We start from the raw sequence: 17101 nt of genomic DNA on the forward strand, positions 1-17101 counted from the left end.
TACCTAATACAAGTAAAATATTAGTTATGCCATGTCGTTTTACTATCATTTGACTGTTATGGAGACTATTGCTTCTCTTCAATATATAATAGTGACTAAAGTTTAGCTTATCCGTTGAGTTAATTGATTAATAACCACTAGGGATTTTTTCCATTAGATACAAAATTACTGAGCTAGACCCAACTGCGAATCCAATTGGCCTTTTGACATGTGATTAGGATTTAGGGAAGTTAACGTGAAGCTTAATTAGCAAGCTTAAAAAACTTAATAGAGGCAAAACCAATGGCATAATCTATCCTGTCTCTTCTACGAATGGAATATTCTCTTGGTTTAAATATTGTAAATTTGCTGAAATTTTTCCCCAAAGGCTTTCACAAATTATAAAACGTTATACAGACAAATCCATTGTTACATAACAATGAAAAAACGCATTCATAAATTTGCTTGGATTGATGTAGTCATAATAAGCTAAAGAGAAGGCCTTTTGTTAGCTTGATTTGCAATTAAACAAACAAATGAAAATGATATTGAGTTGAACGCATTGAATTGCCCAAATGGAAGCGCCCATTTTAACGCAACAAGCCAACTTGAATTGAGTTGGATGCATTGAATGAGCCAACTTGTTTATTGCTACAGCGCGTTCTAACCAATCCGGATTTAACTCAATCTTCCCGTTTGGCATCCCTCCCCAACTACATGGAATTACTATATACTTCAAAATTTAGTTCAATCTGGTTAAGACGCCAGTAAGATTAGCCAACAAAAGTTTATCATATTCGACATCAACATCGGACTAGAAACTAGAAAGGCAGACGGGAATAGAGAAGCCACATCATTACACAGTCAATACAGAACTATCATGATTCACATGCCACTAAAGGAGTCTAATCCACAAAAGAATAATAAAAGGAGCAAAAAGCGGAATCACATGGACTGTGGGACTCGCCATACTAAACCTCTTGAAAAACTTATGTATTTGCAACCACCAAAAATCGGCACCAGAACAAATAAATAAGAATATTGACTTCTTATAGCTAAAGAAAAAACAAGTGCGAGAAGGACTGAACTACCAGCATCTAGTTTTGGATTAATCATCTATCACCAATCGCGCACTTGCAAAGCCCTTGATATTTCGAGTCAGAAGATTCCACACTAGCATGTCCTTATAATTCATGAGAGCATGCTCTGTGCAGATCAAACAAAACATTCCTCCCTGGCTCATCTCTTAAAAACATCTTTGATGAAACACACGGATAAGCTCGTCCCACTTGACTGTTCCCATGCAAATTAGCTCTTTGTGACTCAATAGCCAGCTTGAAATAAGATTTCTATAGGCACACCTGGCTGGAGAAAGAACGCGGCTTTTAAGAACATGAGGTCAGGCCGCTTGAAAAATGGGGAAGCAATATATCCACATAATGTCTACCTTGTCCATTTGCCAACTACAACTCAACACATCAAATAAGAAAAGGTGGTAATACACTACAAGCAGGAGGGGGCCAAAGACGTAAATTATCTACAGCCACATATATGACATGAAAAAGATATGTACTCTGTCTTGACTTAAAATCAAGAAATTGTGGATATTTTACATGACTTTGCCACCTAAAATCTTTTAAAAGTGGATTTGCAATAACTTGGTGTGATAATCAATTTTTTTCATGAATTACTACATCTGATATTGATGCTCGGTAAGGGGTATGTATTTTCTCCTATATTCAAGTAATTTACAAAAGCATATACGTTAAGGTCCCAGGTACAGACATCCTTGGATAACAGCTTTGCTTTAACATTATATGCAACCCAACTAATGTGCATATATAGCAATGGTTGTATATCTGTTAAGAAAGTTTCTCTCCAGGTAATTGTCTGATTCTAGTCAACAATTAGACTTTCTTCCAGATATTATGCGTCAAGAGTGGACATAATGTTTTACAGCGTCAAACACCAGCGACATGGCATGCGAAGAAATCATGGTTGGCAGAATTATTGATTTATGTAGATGCAGGCTTAAGTGATCTATGTAACTGCATTATCCATACCATTCTATCTCAAGACTAGAACTCAGAAGGGAGCCTCGAGTGATTCATCCCAGACATCTGCACTTCCATTGGAAGCATCTTCTGCATCCTCCTCCATTGACAGCCTAATATATTCCCTGTGTGCGAACCGATCCCATTCAGTCAGATTTGGGTTCTCACGCTCCTGGCAACAAGAAGAAACTCATGTCAAGCACTGGTAACAACGACCAAGCAACACAGAACTGCATTATCAACCATACATTATCCTTTCAATTACCTGACGAATTAGGAAGGGATCGCGGGTTTCAAATGCCATGAACTTATTGAGGTTAAAGAGTATGTTAAAAACACTACCAGAGAGTTTGCTTCCCTTCAAATCACGCAATGTAAAATAGCTTTCATTCTGCAAGAAAGAAACTTTAATTACACACATTATCATACTCAGGTTAGAAAAACAGATGATACAAACTACAAGTCTCTATCACGTAAATGCACCTAGTCAAACAATGTAATAAGTTCAAGTAAGAACAACATATATCTCACTATTTTTTAAAAAAAAATACAACATACATCTGGATGCAACAATAACAACTGAGGCACTAGTTGGAGTTGGCTCTATGAATCCTCAAAATTCTTTCTGCTCTATATGGACCTCGTTCGATTCCAACAGTCAATAATTTGTCTTTTAAAACCAATTCGGGGTGCCCTAATACTAGAGATTTTGATTCTCTACATTTGTAAACATACAAATTCTCTAAGCAAACTAGAAAGCATATACTAAACACCCAGAACTAAAGTGAGCGTATTAACAAGACAAAGCCTTAATCCTAACAAATAATAATCACAACATATATCTCAACAAAATTAAAAGAACCTCTAACTAACCACCACATCCAAAAGAGAAAAGTAAAGAGAAATCTTGCTCAACATATTTAACTTGGGCATGAAAAATGGTCGATCATTGCAAGTGATCTCCAAGAACGAATGATTATGGTACAATAACTAAAACCTTAAAAGGACACAAGATAACAAAGAATAGGAAATGCGACAAGTTCTAAAATTACCTCTGGACTAATCATGTCAACTATCTGACACAAAATATCCTCAAAAAGCACTGGCTCTTGGGCCATGCATTCCATTCTATGTAACTGCTCCTCATAAAAGAATTGCATTTCATTCCTAGTTATAACCCCATTTCCATCCATATCTATGCATTTGAACCTGATCCAGAAAGAAAATGAGAAAGAAAACAATGCAGTGTCAACTGTGTAGGTGTCCATGTCACAAAACAATATGCTTCACAAAAACTAATTCACTGAAGTTAACTGACCGATCTGTAACAACTTTACTCAGCCTAACACACATCTTGGTTGAAACGAAAAAAGCAACAAAAAAAAAATACCAATGCTACTGCAACACTCTCCACTAAACAGCCTTTGCCTGATGGTCAGAATACTTGTACAAGGAAATGCCTAAAATTTATCAAGCGCGGAACCAGCAATTTGACTACAGTGCATTCAACCAATTCATATTGTTTCGCCAACAATGAACAAACAAGAGAGTGTGCACCAATGCCTTTAGTGTAAACCACAAATAGAATGTCCTACTTGATAATCAAATGTTATGCTTCAAAGTTCTCAGTACTACACTGCTACTCTCCGGTTCATTAATGTATATAATATCAAAGAAATAAAACACTCCCTCCGAGCCAAATTATGTGATTTGACTGGACACGGAGTTTAGGAGAGAAAGGAGAAGTTTTGAATGTGGTCTTGAACAAGCCATGGACAATTGTGTGGATATAAATCATCTTATAAAGGGTAAAATAGAAAGTTTAAAGTTAAATTGTTTGCAAATATATAAAGGTGTCATTCTTTTTGGGACAAACTAAAAAAGGAAGTATGCCACATAAATTGGGATAGAGGGAGTACTTATATTTTTAGAAGGGGAAAATATAAAAAAGTAGATAATTTCGTGATAATTAATGAACCGGAAAGAAAATTCCAGTGTAGAGAAATTACTGCTTTTTATACTATTTCGTGATATTACTACTGCAAGAAAGATAAATGTCACTTCTGAAACTTACCAGTATTCAAGACTAGGCTCTGATGATTTATCCTCCTCTGACAATATAAAGTAAACAAAATCTTCATAACCCATCTTCCCTTCAACTTTACTGGTGAACTTCCTTGGAACCTGATAGCAAATTAAATCATAAACTCCTTAAGAAGTGATAAGCAAGCATTCTTAATAATACGCCAATTAAAAACTCATAACAGGCAAGATAAAACTGCAAAAGCCAAAGAGCACATGGAACACTCAGACCTGAGAAAATATTCTATCAACAATCCTGTATGTAAGGGCATGGTTGCCATATCGAATGAGGTTCTCTTTATCAATGAGAAAATCATGATCAGTGTCAAGCTCCCAGAACTTGCAATATATCACGTAAAAGTGTTCGTATGAGAAGTACCTGTAGCAAAAATAGAGTGCTCAAGAACTTGCATTGAGAAGAATGTCAAACTTGATTAAGTGTGTCAAATTCCAGAAGATAAATGAATGCATACAATATCAGCCTCAGTTGCTGAAAAAATCCAATAATTTAAAAGAAATCTACAATAACATAGTTGATGTAGTTTTCTAGTGCTCATTTTTCAAAATAGCACTTTGCTATTTTTCTTTTATAACCAAGATATCCCGAGTGCCAATGGAGCATGGTTCAAAGCTCGTTGGATAATGAGGCCCCTCATCTACCCATTAAATACCAGACTTTTATCTGCGACACGGCTTGAACCTGTGACATGCCGCCTAACCCATACATCACGTATTGCGGCTCTTACCGCTAGACCAAAACCTTGGGAGCTGATAGAAATTTGCTATATTAGTGACAGATAATGCTTTTTTGGTATATCTTTTTTTGAAACATCCTATGAGGTATGATTTCCTACAACCACTACAACAACAACCACCCAGTATAATCCCACTTAGTGGGGTCTGGGGAGGGTAGTGTGTACGCAGACCTTACCCCTACCCTAGGGTAGAGAGGCTGTTTCCAAATAGACCCCCGGCATCCTTCCCTCCAAGAATTTCCCACCTTGCTCTTAGGGAGATTCAAACTCACAACCTCTTGGTTGGAAGTGGAGGTTGCTTACCATCAGAGCAACCTCTCTTGTCTATTTCCTACAACCACTGTGTCTCATAAACATGCTTGTAATTAAACTAAGTGGCAAAGGCACTAGAATAATTACAAGGTGAAACTATATTGAACGGATAATATGAAATGATGTAAACTGAATCTATTAAACTTCCCACAAACAAATATTAAGCCAATACTGCAGCAAGGATATATACCTTAGGACCTTGTTGATATCATCTTCTTCATCTGCATGCTGCATTGCAGCAATAAGGTCAGAACGCCTCAGCTCCCTGAGGGTAAGACGACCATTACCCGATCGATTCACGTAGTAAAATATTCTGTAGACTACAGTTTCAGCTGGCAAATGCAAGAAAAAAAAATTAACTGTTAAGATACTGCAGTAATATGAACCTCTTTCACTACAATCAAGTGAACAGAGGACCATTCCTGCAATGAAAATAGACTATCTATTCCAGTAGTAAGATGCTCCAGAGAGAAAAGTAAAGGCAAATATCCAAGAGGGAGGGAGGGGGGGGGAGTGAAGGCAGAAAAGGTTATCTAAATTTAATTGAAAGAGGATTATTTTAGTGGGAGCAAGTATAGGAAATCTCAAGGACTTTAATGGAAACATTAACGGAGGATATTATAGAATACTTATATTGAAAAGGAATTCTCATAAAGAACTTCTAAATACGTCTTCAACAACAAACAATTTTTCCAGCTCAAGCAACTGTGTTGTAAGTGCTACCCATCTCAAAACTCGTTTATGATGTAAGCAACAAATGACATAAAAAGATAGAGGGATCATAAATAAGAGTACACAGAGATAGAAACATTTGGAAAACAAGAGAAATATAAATGAATCTGCCAAAAGCAGTTTTATCAGTGCTAAAGAAAGGTAGTAGAACCCCACCCCTCGTTCTCCAATATGTCAAGGATAAGAGACCAGGGTACCTCGCAGTTGAGGCAAAAACACAAGGTAATTTCTTTCCATTTACCTAAGCCTTTCGGTACCTATATTGGTGAGTGGTAGCAGTACCCGGTGGAATGGCCAAGGTACATGCAAGATGGACCAGACACCACCATTATGAATTTCAAAGAGAAAAAGGAACCTTATATCTTTCATCACCTTCCTTTTCATCCAGGGAAGCATGATAAACAAACAGTCAAATCAAGTTCAACTGATCCAATTCTCGATCCCAAAGTCACCCTCAAGAACTAATTAAGCACCAACCATAACTATCGTTATTGAGAGCTTCTGAGAGTAGTAATACACATTTAGGAGACATTATAAATTTGAAGGCCAAAAAGTCCACGTGCAAATTATGAGTGAAGTAAATCATATAAAAACAATGCAGCATGTGACCAAGAAGGTACCATAACGCTCTTGGAATTCAGGTGTGCTCTGTAAAAACTCCAACCCTGGATGTGTTGCCAAAAGTTCCCGAAGAATGGGTTTGAAGTCATCCTGCAATCAAGTTGATTAATTTCATAGGAGGAAGATAATCTAGTAATCCACAAAACCATAGCACGCTTTAAAAGAAAGATCGTGTTCAGACAGTCATAAAATCAGAACAAAGTCATTTGATCTTTTGAGGTACGAGACTGGAGCTACACTGTGAATAAATCAGATAGCAACTTAAACATCAACAGGAACTAGAGAAAGCACCTGCGCGAGGTATCTAAGGTCTGGCTGCTTCAAGATTGTGTACATTTGAGTTGCTATATCTTTTGTTAACATGTTGCCGTTGATCCAATAATCAACAAAAGCATCCCTGCAGCCATGTGAAGCAAATAGCATTTGAATACACACACCTCAAGCACTTCAGAAATATTTCACATCAATTAACAAAAACCCCAGGCACATTGCGCAATACTCTCCTACATTTTGGTTTCATTTCACGACTTCTTTTCTTTTTTCCTCTTAAATATTCACTAATTACGAACATAACACGTCATGAAGGTGACACGCATATAGGGAAAAATTACAGAGACCGAAAAAAGAGAAGATATCCCAAAGGGTGCGAAGCTGGACCAGGTACAAGCAATAAATATATATCTATGCGCGGAAATTGCTGGACTGTGATCATTCAACTGTTCGAGCGTAAAGCAGTGATATTAGTTCCGATTAGTCACAGAAGCGGAAAAAAATAAGCTGTCTAACTGGGAATATTGAAAGAAGAAAGAATGGTAAAGATCCTCCTATCTCCTCATCTCTTCTGACAACCCTCCACTGAGTATAGATTCCAACTTCACATATGCTAGTCTAAAAGCTAGCCTGAATTCCCCCTGAGAACAGCGTATGCCTTTCAGTTCAAATACAATTCAAACATCTAAATAAAGGAAAATATCTCGGAAAAGAAGTGCACATCTTTATACAATTTAAAGACAAATCGCTCATTCATGACAGATGCAATTCAGACTTCCAAAAGTAATCATCAAGAACTATATAGAGTAAACAAGAGAGAAATATGAAGTGGACATATTTAACAATACAAAAGTGATTAATCTATCCAATAAAACAGTGTCTTTCAGGTTCCAAAGGTTATCAACTTTTCATCACAAGGTGTACACAGACCTCAGGAAATATCCAGAAAGTAGATGAAGCATCTTGATGCTCAGAAAGATGGAAGACATGTACCTGGTTACGACGCCAGTGCTGTCAACATCAATCTTCTTAAAAAGGGCTGCGGAGAAGAACGATGGAAGCTTGCATATTTCCTTTGTAATAGGTTTAAATTCTGACAACCCAAATGAAAACTAAATTAGTGTAGTTATAAAAATCAGATGCACGACTAGATAACAGCTGGTCCTTAAACAGGTATATATGATCTAACTCAGTCTTAAGCCTAACTTGGACTTCATCCAGCAACATAGCCCAAACACATGCAAATTATGGAATTTCAGCATTAACCAATCTGCGCTTAATGGCTTAAGCTGTACGTAGTTCCAAAAATTCCAAAAAATGCAGCATTTATTTTAAATTTTTAATGTAGTGCTCCCACATAGTAGTCTTCACACCAAACAATAATATTCATCCAGGGAGCTATAACTTGAATGAGACACCACTCGACGGCGAAGGTTCCAATGAAATCAAAATGTTGATATAAGAAGAATATATGATAAGGACTTGAAAATTTAAAGTAACATTTACAGGAAAATAGTAAACAGGAAATTTTGGGCAAGAAAAGGTGTAAAAAGGATGTGAAAAAGAGTTACCATTTTGCTGGTGAAAAGAGAAAAAAGAGAACGAAAACTCTTTCTGTAATGGCTTTGTTAACGACATAAGAGGGCACCTTAGTTGGAGTTTTGATCTACATGAATAAGGTTCCCTAATTCTCAGGGCTCTCAATAATGGCATAATTGTTCATAAAATCTACAGAATATTCTTAACTTTTTTTGCAGGTAATACAGAACATTATTGTTCTCTCGACTAACATGACACTTAGAATCTAAAGTATACAATACTCTTTGTGAATCTCCTGACTTTCACCAGCTAAAGCCACCCCAGCTCAATATAAAACAGAAAATATCTGCAACAAAAAACTGCCAGGACCGGAAGGCAGACAGATTGGCTCAACTTCTTGGAAAATTGGAGGGGCTAATGTTGAACCAAAATCATCAACAACAACAACAAAAACCCAGTTGAACCAGAATCACTGATAAGAAAGTAGAGTAGGTGCAGTTTTACAGTGCATCATGCCACAACATAATGTCAAACCTGACAGTGGCAACAGAAAATGAGCTAGGAAGAGCAATGCACCTCCATAGGTGGCACGCTTTGGCTGGATCATAATGCAGTCAACATACCGCAGATTGACTGCAGCAGATGTTACATGTATGCGAAGGAGGATGAGACTCTAAACTTTCTGCAAAGCACTGAAGTCAGGCAGATTTGAAACATATTTCTAAATCTTGTTTGGAGTTCAGTGAGTGCCTAATTCATTGAACAATAATCTCAGAAGCTGGAAAGGAAGGATACTACAAAGACAAGTTAGAGACTTTTGGAATAAGAAAGTGCATCCTTGTGGATAGTATGGAAAGAAAGGATGCACAGCTGCTCTGAAGAAAGAAATGAAACACTATAGCGTTTGAAGCTCAAATATTTACCATCATTAGCTTTTTTGTGTAATCTGAAAATTTAAATGATATAGATACTATGATGGACTTGTAAGCTTGCTGCACCGTTAAAAGGACACTGGTCATTTCTAGCATTTTAGTACTGAACTAGCACTTAGTTGGTGCTTTTCATGAATAAAATCCCACCACAGATCAACTGTCCCCTCCCCTCGCCCCCCCCCTCCTCCAAATAAAATGTTTAGAGTGGATTTAATCTAGAACACGTCCACTCTCAAAAAAATAATCTAGAACAAGAAGTTTTTCAGTCTCAAACTGAAAGGACATTAACAAATCCATAATCATCTCAAAGTATTCAGAGAAACAACAACAACAACAACAACAAACCCAGTAGTTTCCAACAAAGTCTTCAGAGAAAGCAATTCGTAAAGAGAAACTTACCGTTCATTTGTAGTCCATCTGTGTGACCATAAAAAAATTGGTTTATCCTAAACAAGCACCGTTCCTTCAATTCATTTGGAGGTGGACGACCATTTTGAAAGTAAAACTGCCATCATAAGCATTTTGGAGAAAACATCATGACTACAATCTCAACAGTCTGCAAATAAAAGCACCACTCAGAATTAGGTATTTCATACCTGTGGTATCAGTTCTTTCGCTGGCTCATTCACCAATTTCAGAGGAGACCCCAATGAAGAGGGTCCAGCCCTGTGCTTTGAGATTCGAGGTGAACCAGATGAACTTCTTGGAGAAAGTGGAGGTGTACTTCCAGCAGGAAACATGGACGGTAAAGAATTAGTTGCAGCGGCATTTGAGCCAGAAGATGTACCAGCCACATTTAATGGACCACCACCTTTGGCATTCTTAAGCAAAGATTTCACCTGCATGTAGAAGGAAAAAAATCATTACCAATCTACAGAGATTAAAAATAATGAAACAAGAAAAGGAATAAGATGCACAGAACATGGTTTAGGATTGTAATGGTAGTATGGTACAGGGTATACATAAAAGCTTTTTTTTTTTAGGATGAAGTAAGAAGTTCATTAATGGCATCAAAAGGATGCAATAAGTACAAAAGAAGATGTCTTAACTCCACTCTATGAGACTACGCTAATATCAGGGAGCTAAAAGATCAGCGTTATTTGGTGTAACCAGGGACACTTAGAAGACGCAGAAGCTACTTTTGATCTCCTAGACTATTTGTAAGATGGCATACATCTAGAATCTTTGTTTTCCTTGTCTCTCTGTAACTTTTGGTGAATCCACAGCTTGTATAGTGCACCTTTTTTCATATCTAAAGTTTTTACCACTACCCCCCAAAAAAAAAGATCTGTGTTATTTACAGAGGCCAGGTTGCTCCAACTACGCAAAGACATCTAGCCTTTAAGGAGTAGTTTGGAGTCGAGATTCCATCAAAACATCTGGCATTTCTTTCTGTCCATACACACCAAAAAATGCTTGCAGGGATCCTTTTGAAGATTTTCTTGATGGTTTTACCAACTTCCAATAAACTCCAGCATTCAAATGGATCTTTAATATTTTGTGGCATGACCCACCTGAGTCCAACAATTGGCAGAACATGTACCATAGATCTGCAGCTACTGTAAAGCAAAGGAAGAGGTGACTGATGGTTTCTGAACTTTGGTGACACATGTAGCATCTGTTTTTTTGTTTTGAACAGGTAAGCAAGTATTTCATTGAACAACAGAACGACCAAGCATAGAGATGTTGTAGCATCTGTTTATTGGCTGCATATTCCTTTTGCAAAGGTCCTGAGTCAAACAAGCTTCAGAAAAAGGGCAGCCCAATGCACAAAGCATGCCGCATTGACGCAGGAAGTGTCGCACCCCAGGGTGTGAGTCAAACAAGCCTCATTGAGTGTTTTCCAGATGAAACGATCTACTTTTATAGGCAGCTCTGTTTTCAATACTAATATCCGTGGCAGTTCTTCAACTAATGCAAGTTGTTGCAACTTCAATTTCAAATTCAGTCTTTTATCTTTTTCAGCTTGTGTAAGACAGACGTCTGCTATAATACTAACAGCTCATCCTGTGCTTATCTTATTTTTGCATCAACCTTGCCAAATACAGCTTTCTATTGCTATCAGTAATGTCCTTTCTGAGACTCCCCAGTTTTCGCATAAGTATGAAGTTTGGAACCCCCTCACCAAGTAACTTTGCAAAACCATATCTTTTTGAATTTGAAATTAGAAGGATCGACTTCCTTGGAGCTGATAACTGTTTTGCTGCATTGAAACTGTCATTCCATTCTGGTGGGATTAAACATCTATTAATTCTTGAAACTTGAATGGAACGCCACCCTCCCCCCCCAAAAAACCAAGTGTAGAATGCTTCCTATAGTTGAAAAATTACAATGCCAAGATCCTGAATAAGTTCAGGAAAACTTTCACTTTCGACCCTGCACATATTAAAATCTCCTCTAATGACTCAATGATCATTCCATAAACCCATGATTGCTGCAAGCTCATGCCAAAGTTCATTCCTTTCCGGATTGGTGTGAGGACCATAATCCCCTGCAAAGCACCACCTAAAGTCATCTTGTGGGTCCTTATCCTAAAAAAAATAAAAATTGTAGGCTTTCCAGCATGCATGGCTGAATACCAAAACAATTCCACTGTCTTTTATCCGAAGGAATAATAATACCCCCATCTAGTGCCGCATGCTTTGAGCTCAAACCAGTCAGCATAGCGGTTCCCCCAACTAGTCATACCAATTTTCCTGACCATTTTCAATTTCTCTCCTATGGACAAAGGATGTCTGCTCTCCACTAGCGAACCAAATATTTCAGTGTGCTCTTCTTGGTGTTGTTTAGACCCCTGTATATTCCAGCTTAGAATTTTTATTTTCATCCTGAAAAGGATTTGTCGGACCTGCCCCTATCTCTCCTTTCCTCATCATCGTAATTCACCTTACCTATCAGCTCCTTTCCCCTTTTCTTCTCGTTTCTATTTATGATTGCTGACTGAATTTTGCTGTTGTAGCCGTAGTTGCCTCTCGTGCTCTATTCTCAATATGATGTCGAGGATTTCATGTTCAATCCCGCAATACTAACCCCAAAAGCTTTGCATGCTTCGAACAAAACTAACTTGGTCAGCTTTGATGTCTCAATTACGGCAGGTTTGTGCATTATTTGCATGCTTTAAGAGCTCTAAGCGTGCCATGATAGAGAGTGAGCATCACTTAAGGAAGAGAAATCTGCATAAGAGCTGGGCCAAACACATGTCCCATAACCTTTGTTATCACGCTGTCACATGTCATCATTGGCTCGTTGACTGTCTATTTTACACAGCTGCTTGGACCAGCCCCATCTGCGACCTTGCCGGCGAGAATGCATGTATCTTTCTGGCAATTTGATCGAGATTGGTGGTAATCTCCAGACAGATTGGAATATTAAATTCCAGATCTGCCATTTCAATAGCAACCGAGGACGGAATCCTTTCTGGATGTCCTATTACCCTAACCCTCACCCACTGGAGATGGTTCTTGAACAAGGACATAACCAAACAATCCCAGACGATCTTAGTTGGTTTTCTCCTCTATATGCCAACGGATGCATTTGGAGGCATATGTACAGCATGACCAAAACACCTCAGACAATTAAACAATCTTTGCCGGCTTCATCCTCTATGCACACTATTTGCAACATTTATTGGCTATGATAACTTCTAATCTTGTGCAATCTTATGACCACGTATTTATATAAAATCAGCATCTCTACAACACACACTAAAGTATTTGGCGGCTTATCTTGCCAACTTTTAGCACCCTCAACCATCATATAATATTACACCATTTGGCATGATGCATTTGGAAGTCCAAGCAAAGCAAAATACGACGAAACCCTCTCATCCGACTTTCTCAATCTTTATTTAGCCTCTATGTGCAAGTAACTTGCATACTTTATCATCATCTCTAATCTTGTATAGCGGCAAAACCATTTCAACATTTGCAGTCGTACAACACTCATCTTGGGGATATATTAGACCTTAACACCCAACACACACACCATTATAAGTTTACTGGTCTCACAATCATTCTATAGAACTTGCCTTTCACTTTGGTATGTCTATTCCTACGCACAATGTTCCTTGGCACACCTTCATTTCAATTTTTTTTATAAGGAAATTTTTTGATAAAGACACCTTCATTTCAGTTATCCAGTTTCATTTGTGTTGCATCTTAATCAATAATGTAATTTTCCTAGAAGACAGACCTGGATATTTGAGTTACCCGCATTTCAAAATCACAATCCTATTTAAATACTACAACTTCATTCTTCAGGTGGGAATATTCTATCCTACTTCTACCCATGCTGGCAGAGTATAACCATTCCGAAGTTTGAATAAAGGAGAGTTGCTGTTTGTTGAGAATTAGTGTGAGTAGTAAAATTATGGCAGTTTTATTCTGCACATAAGTATTTTTGGCAGTTTGTTCAACCCAATTGGTGAGCAATTGTGGCTAATGAGGCACATATAACACAAGGGCTATGAACTAGATGCATGACAGACATGGCCTTTTTATCCTTTTTTTCTTTTTTATATGTTAAAATATATCATTCATACACCGAGTTAGTGCTAGAACTTAGAATCATGTATAAAGTGAGCATGCGCTCAAACACAAACATCTACCAAATTAGGTAGAGCCTTAAAAGTCTTTTTGCAAAAGCTTATAGGCTCACATATATGGTAGTCAGGTAAGGTTGTGCTTAGGCAATTATTCCTGGATATCTCAAGATGGAAATAATAGAAAATTCTTCTTCTTTTTAAATACAGTATTCTTCTTCTTGATTTTCTGAAATTTCTTGTTGTGAACAAGTTACAGTAATAGCACATTTCTCGTCCCTTTAAGACTTCTAACCTTTTTTTTGATAGGTAACTGAAAGAGTATTATTGATGTAAAGAGGGGGCCAACTTTAAGAGAAAGTTGGGTAGGAGTACATCTAAAAGATAACTTTAGATAACTCTAGAAGTCCCTTTAAGACTTCTAACTTTACTGCCTGTTTTGTCCTTTAGAAGCTCAAAACTTTCTCTAACTTTTTTCCCATCCGATAAGCTTTACCTATTCCCATTGTTTCAGCACTAAATTAGCCAATAAATTCTATGGCTAATCGTAGCCTAATGAAATACCAGATTTACATCATCAAAAATGCAAGTTCCAAAGTGATAACAAGTTACCCATGGACTATGATTAGTTTCTTAGTCCCTGAGCGTTTGTGGTTAAAGCAAACGCTCCCAAGGCTAAAACAAATGGATCATGGCCTTGGAAAATGTAGAGGAGAAGTAGTGACAGAAAAATGTAGTGGAAAAGTAAAGCTCCACTAGAAGTTTCTCATAGGGGGATTTTTTTTTTCAAGGATAAAGCTCCACTAAAGTGGTATGTTTGGTTGGATGACTATCCATAACCTGCAAGAAATGTGGTAATTACTTGCAGTAGTGTCCAAGAAGTCTGCCAAGCCCATAAAGGTAAACCATTTGTTCCTGCCTTACCCTCCACTCTCCACCTTGGCAGTTATGGAGCTTCATCCTTAATATCTTTGAAGAAACATGAGCAATTCAAGGACTTTGAAGAAAGCTGTTACTAGCTGGAGAGGGCAAATAATAAGGAAGCAGCTCTGACCTTATTGGAAGACTACTCTTTTTTGCATAATTTGGAGAATTTGGATAGAGGATTATGGTTTTCCTTTGTGGACAGAAGAAACATTCTGGTCACTACAGCATCATCAACCAGAGTAAAAATTTATAATGGCTGAAGATTCCACTTGTGATCACTTTTCAATTATCTTGATACTAAGACAAACTGTCCAATCCCTTTCTTGGAGTAAGACTAATGCCAAATTCGGAGCCCAAGATTTGAGGCCACTACTCTGTGTCTGTTTGCGAATATAATTCATAGATTGCTAGCACGATTTTCTAGGCAGAGCTAGACAATTGTAGATAACATTCTAAAAGAAGTGACATTCTTTTTCAGTACCCAAAGGTTACTAGTAATTAAAAGATGTTACCCACAAAATTCGGTATAAAATTTAACTATAAAAGCTGAAGCCATCCCAAGAAAGCAACAGACTTCAGTCACCTTAATGCAACTTTCACAGTACAGGAGACCATTTTGCGTAAAAATAGGTTCAAGAAAGATAAAAGATGTGCCAAAAGACTGCCTAATGTAATAAACTAATGATTGTTTGGTTTGTAGTAATCATAAGCTATGTCGCTTGATCCTCCAAAATGCCCATTTTTGAAGGATCCTTCACAAGTGTGGCTGCTGTTTTCAAGGATTCGAGCAACACATTTTAGAAGGCAAAGATCATCATGTCGTGAATAATAATACAAATATTTTTTGTAAAGGTGGTGTCCAAACATAGGTGAATTCAGGATTTGAACTTTATGGGTTTGAATTCGGGATTCTACCACAACCCATTTGTTTTACTGAGGTCGTAATCTATTATCGTAATTAATTAGTGAAATTTTTAACACATATATGGGGCCTAAGCTAAAACTACCGAGTTCATTTGAACCAATAACATATACACTACATCCGCCCTTGTGTCCGGCTAGCTTGCACACCCCTCGACTATTATACCGGATAAGCACCGAGTAACTCTAACCACCAAGGCTCACACAAATGTATTTGGGAAGAAATCACCTTTAGTTATTACCATCTCTGCTAGGATAATAATACAGATATCATTTTGTAGGATTGCAATAGCAAATTCAATAGTTAGTTATAACGGCATTTACTACATTTAATGCGCTCTTATCCAAGCATTGAAAATACGGCTATTCTTACCATATTTCACCCACATAGAATAGCATATAAATTCTAGTATAAGTGCCTTATTCAAGAAAATCCAGTGCAAGTTTTGAAGATAATACACTAATACTTATGCAAGTTTATATTTGAAACCAAGTACTTTATTAGTTGTGCAGAGTTTTACACCAAGCTTTAAAAAAAAATTAAAATGCCTAAACTGAAACGAGCCCTAACTTATGAAACAGTAAACACTCCAACACTGTACGCGTGTCATCACATTGGCAATGAATCTACCTGCCCGAGCTAATCCAAATTGAAATTTCTAAATAAAATTGTTGCGAAATTTGAGCAAGGAGGAAATTACCAAAGCGGCAGTGTCAGGGAGCGAAAACCATTGATCGAATAGCTTCTCGGCAACATAAGGGTTAGCTTTAATAGCCAAAGGTGACACCTCAGGTAGCTGCAATAGGTCAGCATCCAAACTCGCTACGTCACCATTGAAATCCACATCCATCGCGAAAACCAAATCAAATCAAATTAAATCAAAATCCTTTAAGATCTTCAGAAGCACAATTGCTCTTCGCATCACACGCAATTTGAAACTAGGGTTAAAAATGCAACGGATCTTTTTGTAGATTTACGAATCGGAGGGAACAGAAAGTTCGCGAAACCCTATATTGAATCGGAGAGAGATCGGAGGGGGGAGAATTTACAGAGGAAACGAAACCCTCGAAGCTAAGGAAAACGAGAAGATGAAGAGTGTAACGTAATGGGGATATTATAATAATATGGACCTTTTTTCTCCCTGGAAATCTCACACTCCACAAAAAGGAAAGCAACCACCAAAGACGAGAAACCCGAACTAAAGGCGACTCCAAAATCCAATTGTCTATCGATCACGTGAATAGCACGTGATAAACTTCTCTATCTTCTTTTTTATAAAGACAGTAGTGTCCGAGCTTGCTTACGCGTCATTAATTATTACAACAATGTGGCTTGAGTAAGTTTTGATGATTGACAAAGAAACTCATGCAACGAATCAGGTCCATACTCAGTGTACACATGCACGGGTAGATTCAAGCACAAGGCATGCACGTGAA

General features: G+C 37.6%; 1 protein-coding gene across 3 annotated transcripts; it reads right to left on the minus strand.

The window, feature by feature from the left end:
- Window positions 1-819: 819 nt before the first annotated feature.
- Window positions 820-16838, minus strand: LOC104218636 (serine/threonine protein phosphatase 2A regulatory subunit B''beta-like). Of its 3 annotated transcripts, none has more exons than XM_009769172.2 (13): window positions 16366-16838; window positions 9873-10115; window positions 9676-9781; window positions 7799-7898; window positions 6827-6932; window positions 6535-6625; window positions 5373-5514; window positions 4347-4494; window positions 4108-4217; window positions 3086-3242; window positions 2299-2424; window positions 2043-2205; window positions 820-1344 (listed from the first exon to the last, which is right to left on the minus strand). In XM_009769172.2, the coding sequence occupies exons 1-12, from the start codon at window positions 16513-16515 to the stop codon at window positions 2065-2067; spliced, it is 1620 nt and encodes a 539-aa protein (XP_009767474.1). In that variant the 5' UTR covers window positions 16516-16838; the 3' UTR covers window positions 820-1344; window positions 2043-2064. The 3 variants fall into 3 exon arrangements, with proteins under 3 accessions (XP_009767474.1, XP_009767475.1, XP_009767476.1); XM_009769173.2 differs by having other exon boundaries at window positions 1213-1340; XM_009769174.2 differs by having other exon boundaries at window positions 1307-1442.
- Window positions 16839-17101: the final 263 nt, after the last annotated feature.

The sequence above is a fragment of the Nicotiana sylvestris genome, chromosome 4 (genome assembly GCF_000393655.2).
Source record: "Nicotiana sylvestris chromosome 4, ASM39365v2, whole genome shotgun sequence".
NCBI lineage: Eukaryota > Viridiplantae > Streptophyta > Magnoliopsida > Solanales > Solanaceae > Nicotiana > Nicotiana sylvestris.